The sequence below is a fragment of the Oncorhynchus clarkii genome, chromosome 16 (genome assembly GCF_045791955.1).
Source record: "Oncorhynchus clarkii lewisi isolate Uvic-CL-2024 chromosome 16, UVic_Ocla_1.0, whole genome shotgun sequence".
Classification (NCBI taxonomy): Eukaryota; Metazoa; Chordata; class Actinopteri; order Salmoniformes; family Salmonidae; genus Oncorhynchus; species Oncorhynchus clarkii.
Genome location: NC_092162.1, coordinates 53,024,001 through 53,050,536, shown reverse-complemented (window position 1 = coordinate 53,050,536; position 26,536 = coordinate 53,024,001). Strand labels below are relative to the sequence as shown.

Genomic DNA, 26,536 nt, shown 5'->3' with positions numbered 1-26,536 from the left:
GACCTCAATCCCATAGAAAATGTGTGGGCAGAACTGAAAAAGCATGTGCAGGCAAGGAGGCCTACAAACCTGACTCAGTTACACCAGCTCTGTCAGGAGGAATGGGCCAAAATTCACCCAACTTATTGTGGGAAGCTTGTGGCAGGCTACCCGCAAGGTTTGACCCATGTTAAACAATTTAAAGGCAATGCTACCAAATACTAATTGAGTGTATGCAAACTTCTGACCCACTGGGAATGTGATGAAAGAAATAAAAGCTGAAATAAATCATTCTCTCTACTATTATTCTGACATTTCACATTCTTAAAATAAAAAATAACTGACCTAAGACAGGGAATTTTTACTTGGATTACTGAGTTTAAAAACTGAGTTTAAATGTATATGTCTAAGGTGTATATAAACTTCTGACTTCAACTGTACTTTTTTTTCTTGCCACTTTAACTTGACGAATCAGAATATGGTGAGTAATGATGGACAGGGAATGACAGCTCATTAGTAGAGAACTTACTGTGCCAGGTCTTGGATAGGGGACCTTTCCTGTGAACTCGGCCCACTTGTACTGCGGTCCCTCCTTGTGGTAGAAGTTTCCCTTGAAGGCCCTTATCACGTCCTGCATGCGGTACACACACACCGCTGAACCATTCAGAACGTCACTGTGGGGAAGAGAGGGGATAGTGTGTCAGTCATTATTACCTTTCAATCAACTGTCAACTGTTTTAGAAAGAAAATCATTTTGAAAATGAAGGCTATTCCATGCGAGAACTTGCCAAGAAACTGAAGATCTCGTACAACGCTGTGTACTACTCCCTTCACAGAACAGCGCAAACTGGCCCTAACCAGAATATAAAGAGGAGTGGGAGGCCCCGGTGCACAACTGAGCATGAGGACAAGTACATTAGAGAGTCTAGTATGAGAAACAGACGCCTCACAAGTCTGCAACTGGCAGCTTCATTAAATAGTACCCGCAGAACACCAGTCTCAACATCAACAGGAGGTGACTCCAGGATGCTGGCCTTGTCCTCTTGCTCAGTTGTGCACCGGGGCCTCCCACTCCTCTTTCTATTCTGGTTATAGCCAGTTTGCAGTGTTCTGTGAAGGGAGTAGTACACAGCGTTGTATAAGATCTTCAGTTTCTTGGCAATTTCTCGCATGGAATAGCCTTCATTTCTCAGAACAAGAATAGACTGACGAGTTTCAGAAGAAAGTTCTTTGTTTCTAGCCATTTTGAGCCTGTAATCAAACCCACGAATGCTGATGCTCCAGATACTAGACTAGTCTAAACTAGTCAGTTGTATTGCTTCTTTAATCAACAACACTTTTCAGCTGTGCTGACATAATTGCAAAATTATTTTCTAATGAGCAATTAGCCTTTTAAAATGATAAACTTGGATTAGCTAACACAATGTGCCATTGGACTCAGGAGGGATGGTTGTTGATAATGGGCCTCTGCACACCTATGTAGATATTCCGTTTAAAAAATCTGCAGTTTCCAGCTACGATAGTCATTTACAACGCCAGTTCGGTGATATATATGTTGAAGAGGGTGAGGCTTAAGTTACATCCCTGTCTCACCCCACGGCCCTGTGTGAAGAAATGTGTGTGTTTTTTTGCCAATTTTAACCGCACACTTGTTGTTTGTATACATGGATTTTATAATGTCGTATGTTTTACCCCCAACACCACTTTCTATCAATTTGTCTAGCAGACCCTCATGCCATATTGAGTCGAAGGCTTTTTTGAAATCAACAAAGCATGAGAAGACTTTGCCTTTGTTTTGGTTTGTTTGGTTGTCAATTAGGGTGTGCAGGGTGAATACATGGTCTGTTGTACGGTAATTTGGTAAAAAGCCAATTTGACATTTGCTCAGTACCTTGTTTTCATTGAGGAAATGTACCAGTTGTTAATAATAATGCAGTGGATTTTCCCAAGGTTACTGTTGACGCATATCAGTCTCTCTCTCTCTCTCTCTCTCTCTCTCTCTCTCTCTCTCTCTCTCTCTCTCTCTCTCACACACACACACACACACACACACACAAACAGGCTGAATCACCTGGATGTGGTAAAGAGTCCGTAGATCAGAGGGTTCTTCTTTTCCTTCCCATCATGGAGGATAAAGATGTCCTCTGGAAGGAGAAGAGAAGGGATACATGTTGCATTAGGTGAGAAACTTGGGTCAAACTGATTATAGGGCTGATTTGCATTATTAAATATGTGACATGACAGGTACAAGGTACATATCCACCCTCCACAGCATAGACAATGTACATATCCACCCTCCACAGCATAGACAAGGTACATATCCACCCTCCACAGCATAGACAAGGTACATATCCACCCTCCACAGCATAGACAAGGTACATATCCACCATCCACAGCACAGACAAGGTACATAAATCCACACTCAACAGCCCCACTTCTGAAGCCCTCAAAAGTAATGGCATGTTCAGTGGAGGGAGGCACAGAGTGCTCTACGACATCTACAAAATGACTGGTGGATCTTCAAAGCACAAGAAATACAATCTTGTGCGGACAGATATGACACTTTTATGATGCCCTGAAGAACACACACGGCCCAAGAAGTTGTTTTCCCCGTACCCTCAGAAGTGCAGATGGGTCTACACTCATAAAGTAAAATAATCCAGAGGTGGGGTGTGCATTTTGAAAGTGACCAGAATCGTGTTCCACACTCAGAGATCCTACAGAAAACCAACTGCAGGAGCACTGACGAGTCCATCACACACCACTATGGCTCAGCCATGTTATCCGGATGCCAGAGGATTGCCTGCCACAAAATATGCTGCACGGACAGCTACAATTGGGCCATTGCTCTTCAGCTGGGCAGAAAAGGCAGCTGAAGAACCAACTGAAGACATCACTAAAGAAGTGTGGGATAAATCCTGCCTCCCTCCAGAATGTTGATGTGGACTGTTCCACCTGGCCAGGCCTATGCCATCAAAGAGTGCAGTTGGACACGGAAAAAAGGACTGAACGTAGTCTGGCAAGGAGACTGGCCTCAACGGCAGATAATGTGCATCCTGCATCGAATTATACAGTTGTCAGCAAACCCACAAGCAGTAGTGGAAGTCATCGTGTGCGTGTGCGTGTGCGTGTGCGCGTGTGTGTGTGTGTGTGTGTGTGTGTGTGTGTGTGTGTGTGTGTGTGTGTGTGTGTGTGTGTGTGTGTGTGTGTATACAAATGTGTTCCTATTTGTGTACATGTGACTAATGCTGTATGGTATGGTGGTACGGCTGAGTGGGCCAACCTAACGAATTCCAGTCAGTAATATGCATATTACATACATAGTATATTAGTATTAGTATTACATACATAGTATATTTCAGTGTGAGAGCTGAAGACGAGCTGATCCTCCATGACCAATCCTCCTACAGCAGGCCTCTCCTGCCCTGCAGCTAGGCCTCTCTGCCTCTCTGTCTCCTATGGCCCCACACTGTCCTCCATCCCTCCCAACCCCATGACACAGATCAACCACTGACCAAATATATGACACATGAACATGTACACAAACAAGACATTGATATGGACTTTTCAGGGAAGCTAGGAACCAATATACACAGCAGTTAGGAAAGCAAAGGCTAGCTTTTTCAAGCAGAAATTTGCATCCTGTAGCACAAACTCCAAAAAGTTCTGGGACACTGTAATGTCCATGGAGAATAAGAGCACCTCCTCCCAGCTGCCCACTGCACTGAGGCAAGGAAACACTGTCACCACCGATAAATCCACTATAATTGAGAATTTCAATAAGCATTTTTCTACGGCTGGCCATGCTTTCCACCTGGCTACCCCTACCCCGGTCAACAGCCCTGCACTCCCCCATTTCTCCTTCACCCAAATCCAGATAGCTGATGATCTTAAAGAACTGCAAAACCTGGACCCCTACAAATCAGCTGGGCTAGACAATCTGGACTCTCTCGTTTTAAAATTATCTGCCGAAATTGTTGCAGCCCCTATTACTAGCCTGTTCAACCTCTCTTTCGTATCGTCTGAGATTCCCAAAGATTGGAAAGCTGCCGCGATCATCCCCTTCTTCCAAGGGGGAGACACTCTAGACCCAAATTGCTACAGACCTATATCTATCCTACCCTGCCTTTCTAATGTCTTCGAAAGCCAAGTCAACAAACAGATTACCGACCATTTCGAATCCCACCGTACCTTCTCCGCTATGCAATCGTCCTAAACGATATCATAACTGCCATCGATAAGAGACATTACTGTGCAGCCGTATTCATCGACCTGGCCAAGGCTTTCGACTCTGTCAATCACCACATTCTTATCGGCAGACTCAACAGTCTTGGTTTCACAAATGATTGCCTTGCCTGGCTCACCAACTACTTCTCTCATAGAGTTCAGTGTGTCAAATCGGAGGGCCTGTTGTCCGGACCTCTGGCAGTCTCTATGGGGGTGCCACAGGGTTCAAATCTCGGGCCGACTCTCTTCTCTGTATACATCAAGGATGTTGCTCTTGCTACTGGTGATTCCCTGATCCACATCTACGCAGATGACACCATTCTGTATACTTCTGGCCCTTCTTTGGACACTGTGTTAACTAACCTCCAGACGAGCTTCAATGCCATACAACTCTCCTTCCGTGGCCTCCAACTGCTCTTAAATGCATTAAAACTAAATGCATGCTCTTCAACCGATCACTGCCCGCACCTGCCCGCCCGTCCAGCATCACTACTCTGGACGGTTCTGACCTAGAATATGTGGACATCTACAAATACCTAGCTGTCTGGCTAGACTGTAAACTCTCCTTCCAGACTCACATTAAGCATCTCCAATACAGAATTCAATCTAGAATCGGCTTCTTATTTCGCAACAAAGCATCCTTCACTCATGCTGCCAAACATACCCTCGTAAAACCATCCCATCGGTCCTCGACTTCGGCGATGTCATCTATAAAATAGCCTCCAACACTCTACTCAACAAATTGGATGCAGTCTATCACAGTGCCATCCGTTTTGTCACCATGGCCCCATATATCACCCACCACTGCAACCTGTACGCTCTCGTTGGCTGGCCATCACTTTCTACTCGTTGCCAAACTCATTGACTCCAGGTCATCTACAAGTCTCTGCTAGGTAAAGCCCTGCCTTATCTCAACTCACTGGCCACCATAGTAGCACCCACCCGTATAACCTGGTCCAGCAGGTATATCTCACTGGTCACCCCCAAAGCCAATTCCTCTTTGGCCGCCTTTCCTTCCAGTTCTCTGCTTCCAATGACTGGAACGAACTGCAAAAATCACTGAAGCTGGAGAACCATATCTCCCTCACTAGCTTTCAGCACCAGCTGTCAGAGCAGCTCACAGATCACTGCACCTGTACGTAGCCCGTCTGTAAATAGCCCATCCAACTACCTCATCCCCATTCTGTATTTATTTATTTATCTTGCTCCTTTGCACCCCAGTATCTCTACTTGCACATTCATCTTCTGCACATCTATCACTCCAGTGTTTAATTGCTATATTGTAATTACTTCGCCACCATGGCCTATTTATTGCCTTACCTCCCTTATCTTACCTCATTTGCACTCACTGTATATATATTTTTATTTTTTCTACTGTATTATTGACTGTATGTTTGTTTATTCCATGTGTAACTCTGTGTTGTTGTATGTGTCGAACTGCTGTGCTTTATCTTGGCCAGGTCACAGTTGTAAATGATAACTTGTTCTCAACTAGACTCCCTGGTTAAATAAAGGTGAAATAAAAACATAAATAAATATTACGCACACACAGTCTGTGTATACACAGTTACATGAACCAGTTGTACAGACAGACATACTGGATGCGACAAACAAACACATGCACACACGTACACAGGAATGCACGCACGCACACGCACGCACAATCACACAAACAGACAAACACACACGCTAGCATACAGACAGTATGTATGGTGGGCTTGTAAGTTGTGGTGTGGTACACAATGAAGCGTATAACTATTCTCACATTCCTCTCGTTCCTGCTGCTTCAGGTGGCCTCGATGAGATCAGTCTGGTGGGAATCTAATCTTACCTCCCACACACACACCCCTGCACACACACGCCGCCGCATAGCCCAGGGCATAACACACAGCAGAGGAGTTTGGGTACACCATGCTGTGGAGACTGCTGGCTGTCTCTCTGTCTCTGTCTGTCTCTCTCTCTCTCTCTCTGTCTGAACAATCATCTCTCTCAAATCCCCATTTTGGGAGTCTCTTTCCTCTACATTTCTTTGTCTTTCACTTTCTCCTCACTCACTCACTCACTCACTCACTCACTCACTCACTCACTCACTCACTCTCGCTCTCTCTGTGTCTCTACCTTTCTTTCCAGAGGGCTCTACCTGTGTCAGTTCCTCTAAACAAAGGGATCTGTTCTCCTGGAGGGTAGATACCCTTGTCTGGCCCGCACCCCTCAGGCTCCAGCCCCTATCCTTCCCAGCCTTATCCCAAAAAACGACCGCTTCTCCTCAACTCCTCACCCCTCCTCTTCATTCCTCCTTCTCACTCCTCTTCCCTCATCAGACTTGGGCTATCTAGGGACTAGGATGTGGGTTCTGTCTTGCATACCCCCTGGCTACACTCACACACATAGGAACTTCCTCTAAATCCCTGAAATCTATAAACCCAAAACAAACTACTCAAGACCTTTTAGTCCTCTGCTTCGGGACCGAGGTGTTCATACCTCAACTATGTGGTCTAATAGTCATTGTGTCCTGGTCCAAACCCATGGTATGACAGTCCTGAATAACAACATTGCAGTGAATTCTGTTGATGGGATTCTGACCAATTACACCTTTTAAATGTTTACATGTTTCTCCCACTGGCCACACATTGGTTGAATCAACATTGTTTCCACGTCGTTTCAATGAAATTATGTTGAACCAACGTTGAATAGACATTGACTTGATGTCTGTGCCCAGTGGGCTATAATTAAACCCATAAAAATGCCACTAAACTCTGATACTCTAAGACTTTCACTTACCATGTCTCTCATAAGCTTTCAATCCAAGACTACTGTTGGAACCACTTCATTCTGACTGTAGGATTAGAAACTAATGTATTCAGTAAATGTTGATGGTTGAGTACTCAACACTGTCAACGATCCCTTTCACCTGTACAAACAGAGATGACCTGCCAGGATAGTTGCTTTTGTCAAAGCTGACACAAGTTTTGCTCAAATATTCCTGTTGAAGTTCCGGCATAGATAACAACCTGACTCAGACTGTGTCCACTCCTCCACCATGAGGGACCCGGACACACACCAGGCGCTCATGGGATTCGTAGTGTTTCTGGCCGACGGAGCATGGCGTAAACTAAACACCGGCGGCATTCTTGGGCTGATGATCTTTGATGATCTTTTCAGCTGCAATATGTCCCGGGGCAGGTTGTTGTGTGGGGATGTTTATGGTCATCCTCCCACTCACTGTCCTGGCTGAGTGTGTGTGTGTGTGTGTGTGTGTGTGTGTGTGTGTGTGTGTGTGTGTGTGTGTGTGTGTGTGTGTGTGTGTGTGTGTGTGTGTGTGTGTGTGTGTGTCATAATGTGTGTAGTTGACTTAGTTTAACCCCGAGAGAAGGAAGGAGGGGGTGAAGTAGGGCTCAGGTTGTTTATTCTACTGTCTGGTTGTCTTTACAAAGAGAGATGTGATAAGGGACCGGTCCTGTCTCTCTGTCTCACTCTCAGCGAGGCCAGCTACTGATCACATCACTTACAGATACACCATGGCCTATATAACCACCCATGGCAGAGTGCACACATAAACATAGACACACACATGCACCCACACACTAATCACCCCATAACACACATGAAAAACAGAAGATGAAACAGCAGAAGAACAGTAACAGACTCTTAACTCCTCTCTAACAGAGACTAAGAGACTTCAGAGCAGTTGCCTGGGCGACCAGGGCTGAAGTACTACAGAGGCAGAGCAGGGTAAATGGACAAGGCTGCTGGTCACCGTGGTAACAGTGTGGAATACCACAAGCCAGGGTGGGGTGGAGTGGAGTTATGCTGGCTGCATGATCAAACACTGGGCCTTCTGTTGGCCAAGCATAGAATCTTCACTTCCATAGCTGTTTCAGCACCAGTACAGTCTGTACAACATTCACTCCCTCCCCCACTGCGGTCTTATTGAGATTGAATACTATTGAAGACATATGATATGTCTGTTGTACTTTAGGATGATTGTCTGTATGTTTGACTTGTTGTATTCATGGTTATGGTCGGTAATCTTATGGTCATGTGTGTGGTCACTGGTAAGTAAGAGTGAGGTAAAGTTGATAGTTGATACTCACGTAGTTGATCAAAGTGAGTCTGTATCCCGTCGGATCCAGGGATGGAGCAGACTATACGTGCCTTCTGGAAGGTGCTCCACTTGTTCACCAGACTCCTCTGACCCCCGATGTCATTCTGTACAGATTAGAACAGATGTCACGATCGACATAGACAGCAACTATGATAGAAAAAATATAAACAAACACACATACAGGCAACACACACACACACACGTCAATACCAGCAGACACAACACAGGCACGTAGAGATCTTACCTTGCAGACACGTGCCACTCGGGAGTACAGCACCTTCCCAGCAGCCCCCTCTGCCTCCTGAGCCCGCTCAGTGAAGAACACGTACACCTTGTCATCCTCTGGGTTATCAGTCTCCGCCATCGAGGCCACCTTCACAAACTGGGCATCTGACAGAGAGAGAGAGGAAGAGAGAGAGAGAGAGAGAGAGAGAGAGAGAGAGAGGGAGATAGAGGGGGGAGAGAAGGTTTGCAAATTAGACAGAAGGAAAGAGGGAGAGAGAGAAACAAAACAACAGATCAAACTAGAATGCTATTTGTCCCTAAACAGAGAGTACACAGTGGCAGAATACCTGACCATTGTGCCTGACCTAAACTTAAGGAAAGCTTTGACTGTACAGACTTAGTGAGCATAGCCTTGGTATTGAGAAAGGCCGCCGTAGGCAGACCTGGCTCTCAAGAGAAGACAGACTATATGCTCATGTAACGGATGTAAAACGGGGACGGTCTAAAGTTATACTGTTACACTCACTGCCCACAAAATGAGGTGGAAACTGAGCTGCACTTCCTAACCTCCAGCCAAATGTATGACCATATTAGATAAACATATTTTCCTCAGATTACACAGATCCACAAAGAATTAGAAAAAACAAACCCAGTTTGATAAACACCCATATCTACTGGGTGAAATACCACAGTGTGCCATCACAGCAGCAAGATTTGTGACCTGTTGCCACAAGAAAAGGGCAACCAGTGAAGAATACATATTTCTGTTTATTTATTTTCCCTTGTGTACTTTAACCATTTGCACATCGTTACAACACTGTATATGTACATAATATGATATTTGAAATGTCTTTATTCTTTTGGAACTTCTGTGAGTAATGTTTAATGTTAATTTTTATTGTTTATTTCACTTTTGTTTGTTATCTTCACTTGCTTTGTCAATGTTAACATATGTTTCCCATACCAATAAAGACCTTAAATTGAATTGAATTGAGAGAAAGAGATAGAGAGAAGGGAGAGTTTACAAATGAGAGAGAAAGATCGAAAGAGAGATGAAAGAGAAAGAAAACAAATGACAGAGAATGAAAGGAAAATGTTGTGATGAGTAAGAGTGAAAGAGAGAATGAAGAGAAATGATTTAGTTGTTATTGTTTGATCAAGCTTATAGAGAGGTCCCTACAGAATCCTAGAACGCTGAGACCAAGTTCCTTACCCTGAAGCCAGGTGGAGTCGTACTGCTCGGTGCGGATCACATGACGACTGCCCAGGTTGCGGAAGAATGCCGAGTCTCGACTCATGAAGTCGGAAGAGATCCCAGCGTACAGCTCGCCATCTGTACATGAATACAGACAAACACATTATCCACCATACTATATAGGCCTACCCTATGGAACATCACACATTATCATCAACATCCACCTACAAGGACAGCAAACAGGTTATTTTATTAGTGTGCACTTACTCACACACAAGACATATTCTCACACGTACTGTCATGGTCTTACCAATAATGGCTGTGGCTGTTTTCTGGTGTGGATCGTATGGACACTTTCCCTTCCCACATTCAGTCTCTCCAAATGACAGAGTCTGTCGCTCCGACTGCCAAATAAACATAATTTAATAAACACATTATACACAGCGTGTACACACACACACACACACACACGCACACGCACATGCACACGCACACGCACACGCACACACACAATCACACTGCCACATGACTAGTGTACAGTACACCTGTGAAACTTTCCCAGACTTGTATAGATTAATGAGGTAGTAATGGCTGTAAATATTTGGGTGAACATTTTGTCAAATGCAATGCGAGGGAGGCAGCGCCGCCGGCCGCTCACAGCACAGCCTCCCCTCGTGTTCCTGAGCCCCTTTAATGGGTTTAGTACCTTCTCTCAGAAACCCAGACACCTTTAATGGGTTTAGTACCTTCTCTCAGAATAACACGCACACCTTTAATGGGTTTAGTACCTTCTCTCAGAAACACAGACACCTTTAATGGGTTTAGTACCTTCTCTCAGAAACACAGACACCTTTAATGGGTTTAGTACCTTCTCTCAGAAACACAGACACCTTTAATGGGTTTAGTACCGTCTCTCAGAATAACACACACACCTTTAATGGGTTTAGTACCTTCTCTCAGAAACACAGACACCTTTAATGGGTTTAGTACCTTCTCTCAGAAACACAGACACCTTTAATGGGTTTAGTACCTTCTCTCAGAAACACAGACATCTTTAATGGGTTTAGTACCTTCTCTCAGAAACACAGACACCTTTAATGGGTTTAGTACCGTCTCTCAGAATAACACGCACACCTTTAATGGGTTTAGTACCTTCTCTCAGAAACACAGACACCAACACACTGGGGACCAGAGTAGGGTGGGAAAATAGTGTGTGAAAGAAGATAGCGAGAAAGAGGAAGAGGGAGGGAGGGAGTTTAGCTAAGCATTGTTAAGACATGTGGTAAACACACAGAGACAGATAGGACAGGCTGGTATCAGGGTATAGCGGTACACAGTACAGTACACATAGGTATACCAACAGATAGCGCAGCTATAGGGGTAGACAGCTAGACCTATAGTCAGATAAAACACACGGATATAGGATTTATTGCTATAGGACAGATGTAGAGGGACAGAGAGGGAAAGCTTGAGATAGGCATCAATAGAGTGTGTTTCTCAAACCACTCCGGGTACGCGTGTGTGTGTGTGTGTGTGTGTGTGTGTGTGTGTGTGTGTGTGTGTGTGTGTGTGTGTGTGTGTGTGTGTGTGTGTGCGTGCGTGTGTGTGTGTCTGTGTGAGCGCGCGAGCGTGTGATTTTACCTGTAGGAAGACATTGGTGGGGATGAAGGCACAGCGAGGGTTGAAGGCTCCCGTTCCACACACATATAGGTGGGTCTGGTTGTAGGGCTGTAGCACCCGCAGGAAGTTAGCACACTCCAACTGTAGGGGAGACTAGAAGTTAGCACAGTGTGTGTGTGTGTGTGTGTGTGTGTGTGTGTGTGTGTGTGTGTGTGTGTGTGTGTGTGTGTGTGTGTGTGTGTGTGTGTGTGTGTGTGTGTGTGTGTGTGTGTGTGTGTGTGTGTGTACACCATAACCACTCGCCTCTCGGTCCTTTCCAGCCATCAAACACTCTTGGACCCGGTTTGGACTTGCTGGCCAGTAGAGCTGAAAGAGGAAGTGCCAGTATAAATGTCATGCTACCATGATTAGCCGGTATGATGCCACCTTAGATGACTAACCTCCATAGCATGTTCACTGAGTTAGTCATTTAGGGGCCGTAGCAGAGATCATGTGATAAGATAGAGATGTTTTCATTATCAGTGAATACCAGAGGGAGGAGTAGAATCAGAGACCACCATGTTTCTCACTGTGAAAAACAACCTTATATAAATCAACCATCTGTGACAAATAACATTTCTTGGATGGGAGTTTTATACATTGGCAGCTGAAAATACGCTTCTATGCTCCGTCACATGGACAAAGACATGGAAATGCATAGAAACTACACGAATCCCTGTGCAACATGCAATTCAATTAGTAATATACCGAAAAGGAACTGGGGGTTTGAATGTGGTAGGGAGAAAACATCTAATTAAAGGAGGATATGATTGGTAGTGGACATGGACAAATAGAATGTTGGAGAGAGTGATCACACACACACAGTTCTTCTGTCAGTGTGAGTAATGTGGGCTGGTGGTGAGGGACTCAGGCAATAGGAATGCCTCAGGGGTTGGTTGATCAGAGGATAGCTTTATTAGAGGGCTCATGGCTCCAGTCAAGCTCCTGCCAGGCAGAAATGGGAACAGGGCTGAATGAAACCTTCACTTATACACTACGTGCTACTCTATGAGAGCTTTCCTGTATAAATGTGTGTCTATGTGTATTAGAATGAGAGTCTGAGAGGAAGTGGAAAAGGAGAGAAATTAGGATATGACTGGTAGTGGACATGGTTACATACAGTAGAGAGGTGGACAGAGTGTGTGTGTGGATCTGTGGGTATTAGAATGAGTGTTGGTCTGAAAGAGAGTGGTTGGTTGAGAGACACAGGGGGCTTGATGGAAAGAGGAAGGGAGCCTGGACAGCTGGAGATGGCTTCACCATCCATATTCTCATTACCATCAAATTGGGCTTAATTATCCCTTACATTGCATTAGCCATACACACTGGACAACACACCCTGACTGTGACAGTCATCCAACCCCTTCTCTCACAAGGTTTTCTGAGTTATGGTTTTCCTTAGTTTTCCTTACTGGTGAGTGTAGCTGTACTGTATGAATGAATGTGTTAATGTGATTATATTGAATCTATTACCCTTTTCACACTATCATGCAGACCAGAGCCATACTGTGGTTTGGATAATCGCTTTTCACATTGTCTTTTTCAAATAAGTTCCAACAACTATGGTGGATGTGTCACTAGGCCAGCTCAGTGCAGCTTGGTTAGGTTAGGCTCGGTTGGGCTCTGTAGTGTGAAATGCCCCTATGTGAAAGAAGCCTATAGAGAGCCAGGCAGTCTGACCATGTGTGGGTTCTGTGTGATGTCGTCCAGGCTTGTGGACAGCAGGTTGTCCTTCATGGCCACGTAGAGCCGGCGGCCATCTTCGTCTGGCAGCAGAGAGTGCATGTCCCCCGCCGCCAGGGGCAGGGACAGGAGACGGCCATTCTGGACCAGCTCTGAAAGAGAGAGAGAGAGAAATCCAGAGATTAATACAACAATCAGAAGCACAGTACTGAGGATGTCCTAATATGGACACGGTACAGCAGAGAGGCATGAGGGTACAGTCACAATATGGTACAAAATCAAATATTACAGTTATACTGCATCTGTAATCTAATGACAAATACAACTTGACAGCATGGACAAACCATTTATTGACAGTTTACAATATACAGATAGAAAGGCAGAGAGATCAAAAACACATAGTCACACACCAGCTATAATATCTCAGATGATACACCAAAGACACACACCAGCTATAATAACACACCAGCTATAAAAACAACACACCAGCTATAAAAGTCACACACCAGCTATAATATCTCAGATGATACACCAAAGACCAGCTAAGGAATGGTACTAGGCTGCATCCATCAATCATATGAGTTGTAGTACTCTGTGGCTAGGACTCTGCATAAGTCCAACTCCATTCCACAAACAGACATAATATGACACAGCACAAACCCTGTCCCACAGTGTCTATCACACATTCATCAATTCATTTCTCAAGCACTCTTATCGGCAAAGTCAAAGTCCTAGTCCGTCAGAGAAAAGTAACTAGTACATCTCCAGACAGATAAGACGATAGTGGGTGATTACAACAGGGATACAATGACAGCTATGATAGAGGCTGTACAAGATAGATCCGATAGCTGGATAGCTAAGAGTAGCGATTAACAGAGAATGACAATCGCCACTTCTATCAGTCTACTCTTATTGTGAAACCACACATCTCCCACACAAACTGATCTACACTAACATACAGCAGATGTCTATAAGCTTTGAGATCACATAGGAAGGAATTTTGAGGATGGATTCGTTTACATTCGTCTAACTGTCCTCACACATAGAAGTATCTGTTTCCCTTTAGGAAAGCTTAGCTCAAGCTTAGCTCGCATATGTGTTTGATAGAAGATAGAAGGAGGAGGGTTTGGAGAAGATGGAGACTTAATGACAGACAGTGTCTGGTGGTAAAACTGGAACAGTGAGATTAGACTGATGCCATTGTGATGAAACTGACAGACTGAGAAATGAGACATGACGAGTGTGGAAGAAACGACACAGCTTTGAGAAGAGGAGAAATTGATGAGGAGAAGGCATGAAAGAGAAAAAATAATCAAATGGAGAGTTAATTTGGAGCAGACGGCCTGTTATTGAGGGAAAATACAGAAATAAAATAAAGTGCCATTTGGAGTTCATTGAATCAGTTTCATTTTTTGGGCGAAAGAGGTAGCAAAGATTTATTTTAAAGATATCGGGAGGACTGAGAGTAAGATTGACAAACTGGCACACACACACTCTTGGTTGTTGGAAAACTTGTTGAGTGACACGTCCCAAATATCACCATCAAATTCCTTGATAAGAGTATAACCATCTTATTTGCCAGTTTGTGGCCCACCTGTTAGCTTGTACGATTCTTGCCATTCTTCATCAACGAGCTGTTGCCTACCACAGCACTGCCGCTGACTGGCTGGGTTTTCTAACAGTAACTGAATGCCTCCATGCCTGTCCGCCTGCTTTATATAGCAAGCCACGACTGTGACTCGCTGTCTGTAGGAGCAAACCATTTTCGTGAACAGTGTGGTGTTCCTAATAAACTGGTCATTGAGTGTATACTGTACACTGAGTGTACAAAGCGTTAAGAACTCCTTCCAGACTAAATTCGTTAGGGTATGGACTCTACAAGGTATCGAAAGCGTTCCACAGGGATGCTGGCCCATGTTGTTGCCTATGCTTCCAACAGTTGTGTCAAGTTGGCTGGACGTCCTTTGGGTGGTAAACCATTCTTGATACACACTGGAAACTGCTGAGCATGAAAAACCTGCAGCGTTGCAGTTCTTGACACAAACCAGTGCGCCTGACACCAACTACCATATCCCGTTCAAAGGCACTTCAATCTTTTGTCTTGCCCATTCCCCCTCTGAATGGCACACATACACAATCCATGTCTCAACTGTCTCAAGGCTTAAACATATGCTCTCCTTCATCTACACGGATTGAAATGAATTTAACAAGTGACATCAATAAGGGATCATAGCTTTCACCTGGATTCACCTGGTCAATCTGTCATGGAAAGAGCAGGTGTCCTTAATGTTTTGTGCACTCAGTGTATGTATATACTGCATACTTATACACACACACTGGACTATAGAACCAATGGCCAGAGCACCCATCCTTCTGAGTATATGATGAATACTTCTTATTCAGGGTAACAGAAAACACATTCCTGCCTCTTCCAAGCACAAATCCCCCTTATAGAAACTGACATGTAGTCTCCACACCAACACACATCACACATACACTCACACCACACACACAGACACATACAGACACGCACATTCTTACTGCCACTCTCCTGACTTCCTCCCAACACACCAACCGGCTTAGTTAAAAATCCTGACTTCCTCCCAACACGCCAACCGGCTTAGTTAAAAATCCTGACTTCCTCCCAACACACCAACCGGCTTAGTTAAAAATCCTGACTTCCTCCCAACACACCAACCGCCTTAGTTAAAAATACCACAAAAAGTAGTCAAAATCTGAGATCACAAACAGCTTTTTTTCTTCTAAATGTGTCTAAACTCAGAACAGCCATGTACAGTATTTTCAGTCCGGTTAAACTCAACGTGTTTGTAAAGACAGCAGAGTAGAGGTCTTCTCAGGTCCAACATTTTGGACCTGGACCCGAAAGGACTGGAGGACAATCACACCCGAACCCAAATGGACCCGACGACAACCAGGCCTAGATCCGGACCTGACTCCCAAGAGAGTCAGCCAAGTTGTCACCACTTCCTCCGTAGTCGGTCCCTCTCCTTGTTCGGGTGCCGTTTGGCGGTCGACGTCACCAACCTTCTACCTTCCATTTGTTTTGTCTTTGTCTTACACACCTGATTTCACTCACCCAATTACTTGTTTATTATTTAACCCTCTGTTCCCCATGTTTGTTTGTGAGTGATTGTTCGTTGTACATCGGTCCGTTATTGTGGGCTTGCTGTATTGCTTTGTATTTTGTATATTTTGAGTCCTGCGCCTGACTCTCTACACCAGCTACACACAGGACCATTACAGAATCACTCACCTGGAATTGAGTCAGCAGGAGCAGACGCCGTCCCTGTGGCGGTAGAGGAGCGCGTCCAACAGCACGCAACCATGTTGCAACATCTGGGCACCACCATGGATCGCGTGCTGCAGACGATGGATCGTTGGGAGAGAGGAGGAGGTTTTCCAGTGGCTCCACCAGCCCCACTACAGCAGGTCCCACTGTCCACCCCTCCTTCACCCGGTCCCAGCGGAGTTCGACTCGCGATCCTGAGGGAGTATGATGGGACGGCTGCAGGATGCCAGGGGTTCCTACTCCAGCTGGAGCTCAACCTGGCGACCGTCCACCCGGCTCCTTCGGGGCGTCAGAGCGTGTCCGCCCTCGTCTCATGCCTCTCAGGCAAAACCCTGGAATTGGACCATTATGCAGAGTTCACCCGCCGCTTTCGGGCAGTGTTCGACCACCCTCCTGAGGGTCAGGTGAACGTCTGTTCCACCTGAGGCAGGGGACAAGGAGCGCGCAGGATTTTGCTTTGGACATCCGGACCCTGGATGCCAGCGCAGGATGGAATGACAGGGCCTTGATCGATCACTATCGGTGCAGTCTGTGAGAGGACGTCCGTCGGGAGTTGGCCTGCCGAGACACCACCCTCACATTGGACCAGCTGGTGGACCTGTCCATCCGGCTGGACAACCTACTGGACGTCCAGATCGGGGCCTGTCAGTTCCATCCCCCACTCCGACGCCCATGGAGCTGGGAGGTGCTGTGCTTAGGGTGACCGGAGGAGGGGCCAGTCCCTGCACCATCTGTGGCCGCAGAGGGCACACTGCCTGTCGATGCTGGTGGGGTTCCTCAGGGAGTCGAGGAAGCAGGCAGGGCACTATCGTGTCACCCCAGGTGAGTCGGCACCAGGCTCACCCAGAGCCCCCTGTTGCTCACATACAGTGCCTTGCAAAAGTATTCGGCCCCCTTGAACTTTGCGACCTTTTGCCACATTTCAGGCTTCAAACATAAAGATATAAAACTGTATTTTTTTGTGAAGAATCAACAACAAGTGGGACACAATCATGAAGTGGAACGACATTTATTGGATATTTCAAACTTTTTTAACAAATCAAAAACTGAAAAATTGGGCGTGCAAAATTATTCATTATTATTATTATTTGCAGTGGTCTGATACTCCTTCCATTTCAATATTATCGCTTGCACAGTGCTCCTTGGGATGTTTAAAGCTTGGGAAATCTTTTTGTATCCAAATCCGGCTTTAAACTTCTTCACAACAGTATCTCGGACCTGCCTGGTGTGTTCCTTGTTCTTCATGATGCTCTCTGCGCTTTTAACGGACCTCTGAGACTATCACAGTGCAGGTGCATTTATACGGAGACTTGATTACACACAGGTGGATTGTATTTATCATCATTAGTCATTTAGGTCAACATTGGATCATTCAGAGATCCTCACTGAACTTCTGGAGAGAGTTTGCTGCACTGAAAGTAAAGGGGGCTGAATAATTTTGCACGCCCAATTTTTCAGTTTTTGATTTGTTAAAAAAGTTTGAAATATCCAATAAATGTCGTTCCACTTCATGATTGTGTCCCACTTGTTGTTGATTCTTCACAAAAAAATACAGTTTTATATCTTTATGTTTGAAGCCTGAAATGTGGCAAAAGGTTGCAAAGTTCAAGGGGGCCGAATACTTTCGCAAGGCACTGTATATGTGTTTATTAATTTTCCTGGGTTTTCCACACATTCCCAGCATAAGGCTCTCGTAGATTCAGGCACAGCTGGGAATTTTAATGATCGTTCATTTGCCCATAGTTTAGGGATACCCATTGTTCCTGTGGATATGCCCTTCCCTGTGCATGCCCTAGATAGTCGATCATTAGGGTCAGGACTGATTAGGGAGGCCACCATTCCACTAGACATGGTTACGCAGGAGGGTCACAAGGAAAGAATCAGTCTCTTCCTTATTGATTCTCCTGCTTTTCCTGTGGTGCTGGCCCTACCCTGGGTGGCCTTTCATGACCCCACTATTTCGTGGCAACAGAGGGCGGTCACGAGAGTGCTCAGGGAGGTGTGTAGGGGTTTCCATTGGTGCGAATATGGTGGAAAGTCCAGACCAGGTCTCCACCGTGCGCATCCCCTCAGAATATGCCGATTTGGCTCTCGCCTTCTGTAAGAAGATGGCGATTCAATTACCGCCCCATCGACGGGGGGATTGTGCAATAAATCTCCTGGTAGATGCAGCACTTCCCAGGAGTCACGTGTATCCTCTGTCACAGGAGGAGACGGTGGCTATGGAAACAGATGTCGCCAAATGCCTGGGGCAGGGATACATTCGGCCCTCCACTTCACCTGCCTCCTCAAGTTAATTTTTTGTGAAGAACAAGGATGGAGGTCTGCGCCTTGTATTGACTATCAGGGTATCAATCAGATCACTGTGAGGTACAGCTACCCGCTGCCTCTCATCGCCAGTGCGATCAAGTCAATGCACGGGGCGCACTTCTTCACAAAATTGGATCTCAGGAGCGCTTATAACCTGGTGCGTATCCGGGAGCAGGACGAGTGGAAGACGGCATTTAGTACCACCTCGGGGCACTATGAGTCGGTGGACTTCCTGCCAGATCTTCCTCCCTCACAGGGCAACACCACGATCCTGGTCATTGTGGATCGGTTTTCTAAGTCCTGCCATCTCCTCCCTTTGCCCGTTCTCCCGACGGCCCTACAGACTGCGGAGGCCCTGTTCACACACGTCTTCCGGCACTACGGGGTGCCTGAGGACATAGTTTCTGATCGGGGTCCCCAGTTCACATCCAGGGTCTGGAGAGCGTTCATAGAACGTCTGGGGGTTTCGGTCAGCCTCACCTCAGGTTTTCACCCCGAGAGTAACGGGCAGGTGGAGAGAGTAAACCAGGATGTGGGTATTATTTCTGCGGTCACATTGCCAGGGCCGGCCGGGGGAGTGGGCGGCGTTCATCCAATGGGCAGAGATGGCCCAAAACTCACTCTGACACTCCTCCACTAACCTCTCTCCTTTCCAGTGCGTACTGGAGTATCAGCCGGTTCTGGAACCTTGGCATCAGAGCCAGATCGAAGCTCCTGCGGTGGACGAATGGTTTAAGCGCTCGGAGGAGACCTGGGACGCCGCCCATGTGCATCTACAACGGGCTGTGAGGCGGCAAAAGGCGAGCGCCAACCGCCACCGCAGCGAGGCCCTGGTGTTTGCACTGGGGGACCGGGTCTGGCTCTCGACCCGAAACCTGCCCCTCTACCTGCCCTGCCGGAAGCTGGGCCCGCAGTTTGTGGGGCCATTTAATGTCCTGAGGAGACTGAACGAGGTATGCAACAGTTTACAGCTTCCCCCAGATTACCGTATTAATTCCATGTGTCTCTCCTCAGGCCGGTGGTGGCGGTCCACTCCAGGAGTCTGAGGTGCAGGAGGTTCCTCCGCCCCCTCGAGGGGTCCCCGGCATATGCTGTTCGAGCCATCCTGGAATCGAGCCATACTGGACTCAAGGCGTCGGGCGAGGGGCCTTCAGTACCTCGTGGAGTGGGAGGGGTACGGTCCGGAGGAGAGATGCTAGGGGCCGGTGGAGGACGTCTTGGACCCTTCGTTGCTGCGGGAGTTCCACCGTATCCATCCGGATCGCCCTGCACCTCGTCCTCCGGGTCGTCGCTGCTGGAGCTGCGTGTCAAGGGGGGAGATACTGTCACGACTTCCGCCAAAGTCGGTCCCTCTCCTTGTTCGGGCGGAGTTCGGCGGTCGATGTCACTGACCTTCTAGCCATCGCCAATCCACTTTTCATTTTCCATTTGTTTTGTCTTTGTCTTTCACACCTGATTTCACTCACCCAGTTACTTGTTTATTATTTAACCCTCTATTCCCCATGTTTGTTTGTGAGTGATTGTTCGTTGTACATCAGTCCGTTATTGTGGGCTCGCTATATTGCTTTGTATTTTGTATATTTTGAGTAAAGTACGTTGATTACTCATATCTGCTGTCCTGCGCCTGCCTCTCTACATAGCTACACACAGGACCATTACACAAGTTGCTCTTCTGATGAAGAAATATGTCTTTATATGTTGGCTAGGCCTTCTATAAGTCAATAAATTCACCTTATTAGCATTAAATAAATATGCTAGAAGCTATGCAGAGCCGTGGTTGGGTCCATTCAGGTCTATCAGCCGCTCTGGTGGTAGGTCGGGTCTTCGGGTTCGATCTGTGAAGACCTCTACTGCAGAGTGCAGACATCCTCAGACAAGCTGAAGGAGACAGCAAGGTCCTTAAGACCTTGACCCTGTCAATCTAAATCAAGGAAAACGTTTGACAGATTTTCACAGCACATTCGCCCCATCCTCTCCGCCCCCATGCCATCATGCTACAATCCTCACACTTCCCCTGATATCTGTGGCATTTCTGGGGCGAGTCTCTGTATACCCTTCACCCTCTCTTCCTCTTGTCCTGTGTGAATGTGGATGCCGTGAGTTAGCTTGGCACCAGGAGGACGGGAGTGACCGTGAGTTAGCTTGGCACCAGGAGGACGGGAGTGACCGTGAGTTAGCGTGGCACCAGGAGGACCCAAGCCAGTTGACATTAGAGAACCTCAGTCATGGGAGCCACTGATGGGCGTATATGTGATTAGGGCAAATGTATGGCGTGTGACACAGCTAAGAACATTCCTGCATCAGGAGACACAGACACGCACACAACAAGCGCACACACACACAGACAAGCGCAATTACAGACACACACAGAGACAAATGTGAAAACACACACACTGTGGTTGGAGTCCTTTTTTGGACAGCTGGCTCTTTTCCTCAGACTGGTACTGAGGGACAGTTCTACATTTACTGGGGTGGGCTGGTCCAATATAGGTGAGGGTTGACAAACTTTTTTTTTGCTTTGGGGAGGGTTGTGTGTTTTTTATTGTGCACAGGGAAGGGTAGTGTGTTTTTTATTGTGCACAGGGAAGGGTAGTGTGTTTTTTCCTTGATTTACATTCTCCATTTTGCTGATTTTACTATATAATGTATCCCATATAGCCACATTTCCTCATCTACTTGCATGCGCCTCCTCTATCAAGGTGTTTTGGTACTTCCCTTACGTACTACACCTTTGTATTTAAAAAATATTGTATTTATTTATTATTTTTTTAGGGGTGGATCAGCTTAATATTGCGGAAAGAATATTGGTTCCATCAATGTAATTGTCTGCATCATTTCCAATCCCCCATATATATTTTTGGGGTAAATATATATATCCATACACGCATGCATACATATACACATATATACATACACATACCTATATAGACATACATACTTTTTTAAAGAATATACCTTTATTATTATTCCCCGCAAACCCTTCCACCGATCCCCCAATTGGAGTAAACTAATAAACACTTCTGCTTTTACCTTCAATTTATACATCTTACATCTTACGTACTACACATTACCAGTCAACTGTTTATCCTGTCATCTATTCATGGTGACAATAGTGGTAGGTGGATTGTTTGTCCAGATCTGCAATAGACTATAGTAATCATACCACACACAAAATTGTACGAATCTGCACCAATTTTCAATATAAGTCCACAAGATAGAGGAATAGCTGTCAGACCGGATTCAAAACATAGAATTTTCCAATTTAAATTATTATATAACATTCTTGCAACCAATAGAATGTTGTATATATGGGGGATACAACCATCCCAGCTCTGCAGATTCTGCTGTGAAGAGACAGAATCATTAGATAATTTGTTTTGATACTGTCCATATGTAGCTTGTTTTTGGTTACAGGTTCAGGAATGGCTGAAGAGTGCTGGGTGATTTGAAAGGTCATAGTCAATCAATCAATAACATATGTGGGAACTCCTTCAAGACTGTTGGAAAAGCATTCCTCATGAAGCTGGTTGAAAGAATGCCAAGAGTGTGCAAAGCTGTCATCAAGGCAAGCAGTAGCTACTTTGAAGAATCTAAAATCTAAAATATATCTTGATTTGTTTAACACTTTTTTGGTTACTACATGATTCCTATTGTGTTATTTCATAGTTTTATTCTACAATGCAGGACATAGTTCAAATAAAGAAAAACCCTTGAATGAGTAAGTGTGTCCAAACTTTTGACTGGTACTGTAAGTATTCAGACCCTTTACTCAGTACTTTGTTGAAGCACCTTTGGCAACGATTTCAGCCTTGAGTCTTCTTGGGTATGATGTTACAAGTTTGGCACACCTGTATTTGGGGGGATTCTATTTCATAGTTTTGATGTCTTCACTATTATTCTACAATGTAGAAAATAGTAAAAATAAAGAAAAACCCTTAAATGAGTAGGTGTGTCCAAACTTTTGACTGGTACTGTACATATTTACAAAATTACATTGATGGAAGCAACACTCTATCTGCAATACGGTATAGCTGATCCAGTGCCATTTAAGAGGAGGACTATTATTTTTTAATGAGCATGGACTTATTTCTATTACAGCATATTGGATGAGTGTCATTCATATTCCATTCAACCAGTTCAATATAACAGAGATAGGTTTAGGCTACTACATGATACTCAAATGTTCCTTATACCCATCATGAGGTTGCTGCAACCTAGCCTATGAGTGAAAGTTTACAACGTAGGTGCACACAGGTCGAAAAGGTTGAGGTGACAGTGACATATTCAATACCACCTTGCACACTTTCGCCTGCAACTAGATGATCTAGCGTGTAATAATTAGTCCAGCAGTTGCCAATTCTTGCAAAAGCCCTGTTATTTGAGTGTTTCACTCCATTTGGATCAGTTGTGGATCGACTCTGAACAGATTATAGAAGGGCACAGTAGCAGGCCAGTCTGGCTGTATTTTTACTTCTGATACTGAAGCGCATTCTGCTGTCGATCATCATTCTCCCAAGTCGTCCACATAGATGACATGCTTTACTTGATTGTGGTGTTGAAAACGTAAACCGTGATTACAAGCGCTTAAAGGAATTGATATACAGCTATGCATTTCTTATTGGTTGTGTGTGGTACATTGGCACAGAGACCTGGACAATTCCTGGCATATATTTTATACAATTATAAATACGGTATAGCATCAAAATGTTGAAAATCAGATTTCCCCTAGCTGATCGTTGTCTGCAGCCGGCTCTGATCGTAGTGTAATGACACAGGTAGGGAGAGTGAGCTCATCCGTTGTGGTCTGTGAACACTCAACCTTCTGCACTGTGCCACAAAACCATGCTGAAGTGTTAAAGTCCATATCTACGTTTATAAACACAGGGTTACTACAATTATTGGTATTTATTTTTATGACACCCCCTCCCCCACCCCTGTGCGTAAGTGAGAAAGTGTGTGTGTGGGTGTGAGTGTCTGTCTGTCTGTCTGTGTGTGTGTTTGTGTGACTGAGTTAGGCTGTCTGTGTCTCTACATGGGGAGCCCCTTAGCTGAGTTGTCTGGCTCACAGTTCCCAGGAGGAAGACTTAGTTCGGTGCGCCACTAGAGAGATGAGGAAACCGGGGCACATTTCCTGTGGAAATGGGGTTATCACTTCACCAATTACTGTGCAATTAGAAAGGCAGGACTGGAGATGTCTGGGAAACGGACAAACACACACTCCCCGACATCTGGATTCTTTCACCACTCAACCAGGCACAAGTGGACACCTTGCCCTTTCACCTTTCTGAATACATAGATATAAATCATAATCAGATTGCCTGAGTCCTTGTCTGAGTATTACCGCACACCTTTAGTTCAAGGCTGCAAAACCACTGTCTGCCGTTGTCAAGGGTGCTACCAAGGAAGAGGGGTACTACTTCTCCCCTCAGGTGAAAGGAGAATGTGTCATCATCTAGATGATGAAATTACTCCCAGTCTATGTCACTATGTCGTGTGCGAATCAATCTAAATCATAATGAACTTTCAAACATGGCCGCCTCTCCAATCACTGTACCGGGTAATAATACACCATCACAGGTCACAAGAGCAGCAGGTGAACTGTAAAGGAAACCAGACACGGCAAGCATCATCAAACCCCAACTCTATTATAACCCGCTTGTGTGCGGTTTTCACATGGCTTAACCGCTGAGATTGCTTCATTAGCCTTTTGTATGTGTCGCTATACATTTCACTGAATCTGCAGCAGTAAAATGCCCCTTTTGTGTGTGGGGGGCACAAACCCAATCTCCAGCTGTCATTTATCATTTGGGAAATCAGGCCCAGAGTCTACAAGCGACTGGGATAATTGAGTCATTATAAGTGGGGTGGCAGGCAGTCTAACTCCAGTGTTGGCTGGCTGGCTGATGTGAAGTTTGACTGAATAACTGGGATAATTTAGTCATTAAGGCTAGGAGGGTTGGAGAGAGAGGGACCAGGCAGCCAAGCTGATGGGGTAATCAGCCATGGTGGGGTTAAAAACCAGCTCCATCACATGTGGTCTTCTACGATCTGATCTGGAATCAGGCGCCCCTGACCCGTGAAGAGCAGAGGAAAAGGCAGTCAGGCTATCAGACGTACATCGGAGGTAGGGAGGGAAATGACCAGCACATGGTACTCCCTCTGAGAGTCACTGTCTGTGTGTCGGTGTCTGCATCGGATTGAAACACGCATGCATGTACGCCCAGACAAAGACGCACAGATGCACACATTCACACACCCACACATCTCTGACACCCAGCAATTCCTTTATCACACACACTCTTTCTCCCTCTAACGCACAGGACCAAAGTACCACCTTGAAACACCTTGTATTAAGCACAATTCACATCTGGCAGTACACATCATCAAAATCAGCCAGATTAAGCACTAAAATACAGCAGATCAAAAATGCAGAAAATAAAACCTCTCTCTGTGTTGAGCCACTTTAGCTCTGACTAAACTAAATTAATGAGAAAATTCCCACCTGAGAGTATTTTGAAATACTAGCTTTCCTCCCTGCATAATTTCCTTTTGTACTTTCTAGGCCATGTCCTTTTCAGCCTTGAATCTGATTCTTATTTGTACTTCACAGAGTCTGTGTGATGTCTGGGTGTGTTTAAATGGTGTGAGTACAGACCATTACGATTAGACTATCACTCCCAACTGGGGTTTATTATTGTTGCATTATCAGATATGAGTAGATGGAGCAGCTCAAATATCAATCAGTACTCACTGAGCACAGACCAAAAATCTGTTAGAAGACAGATGAATATACAATCATACACATTCTTTAAAGGAAAAATTAGCACTCTCAACGACACACATCATCTTTACACAAAATCGCACTTTGTCAATCATGCACACAAATCTTCACACAAAACTGCCATACTCTTCCAAACATAGCTGATCGTTTATTATGTAATGGTATGAGGGAAGCAGTTATAGGGACATAGAAGGAACTGTTACAATTCAAATAGACAACACAGTGAGTGGAGAGGAGAGCTATACAAAAATACAGCACGTGAGGCACACTAACAAAGAGAGAGCAGGGTGTGATTGGGAGAGAGAGGGGTTCTGTCTTACCTGAGTGGGTGAACTGCAGGCGAGGCTGGGAGGCTCTCCATGCCCCCGTCAGACTGCTCCCCAGGTGGGCTAGGAGGACCAGGGTCACGAATCGCCACATGGTCTCTCACTCACACACACTCAAAGTCCTGAGACCAACACACACTTCACGAGGAAGGCAAGTGCAGGAAACACAATCACGAGTATATGTGTGTGGGCTCGGAAAGATACCTAGATAAATCTAGTCCAACAAAACACACTACTCCCACTTGGCTTCAGCTAAACAGCTACTGATCAGATGTGTCTCCTCTCATCTCTTCTCTTCGTGTAACTTGTCTCATGCGTCTCTCACTCTGTTGTATCTTTTCTGTTATGTCTGGGTTTCTCCCCTTGTTGAGTTTTGATTCCTCTCCCACTGTACTCTTCTCATCTCCTCTGATCTCCCTCTCTCTCTCTCTCTCTCTGTCAGTGAGTCCTCCTCTCCTCCGTATAGGCAAAGAGGAGGCGGGGGAAGAGTTCCCAAATTACATACACAAACTCCTTCCCTCTTTTTCACTGCTGCAGGAAAACCTACTTTAAATGGGAATAAGACAACTGCTATGTGGTGTGCCTTTCATCTTATTTCTCCTCCCTCTCGCTCTCACTATACCCCCTCTTGCTTTCTTGTCACTTTCACTCCGCTGCATCAAACAGTCCTTTTGTTGGCCTTTGATGTACAGCATTTACTTTTTTACTTTTAAGTATTTTTTCTACCACTTTACTT

General features: G+C 45.4%; 1 protein-coding gene across 2 annotated transcripts in view; it reads right to left on the bottom strand.

Annotated features, from left to right (window-relative positions):
- The window catches only part of LOC139368719 (semaphorin-3ab-like), a 33,453-nt gene extending 7,282 nt beyond the window's left edge, over positions 1-26,171 (bottom strand). For both annotated transcript variants that reach the window (XM_071108006.1, XM_071108007.1), the window contains exons 1-10: positions 25,795-26,171; positions 13,071-13,225; positions 11,655-11,717; positions 11,373-11,492; positions 10,042-10,135; positions 9,750-9,869; positions 8,556-8,701; positions 8,301-8,415; positions 2,051-2,123; positions 509-653 (exon numbers count right to left, since the gene is read on the bottom strand). In XM_071108006.1, coding sequence (XP_070964107.1) covers positions 509-653; positions 2,051-2,123; positions 8,301-8,415; positions 8,556-8,701; positions 9,750-9,869; positions 10,042-10,135; positions 11,373-11,492; positions 11,655-11,717; positions 13,071-13,225; positions 25,795-25,894 — 1,131 coding nt within the window. In that variant the 5' untranslated portion in view covers positions 25,895-26,171. The remainder of the gene's footprint in view (positions 1-508; positions 654-2,050; positions 2,124-8,300; positions 8,416-8,555; positions 8,702-9,749; positions 9,870-10,041; positions 10,136-11,372; positions 11,493-11,654; positions 11,718-13,070; positions 13,226-25,794) is intronic.
- Positions 26,172-26,536: the final 365 nt, after the last annotated feature.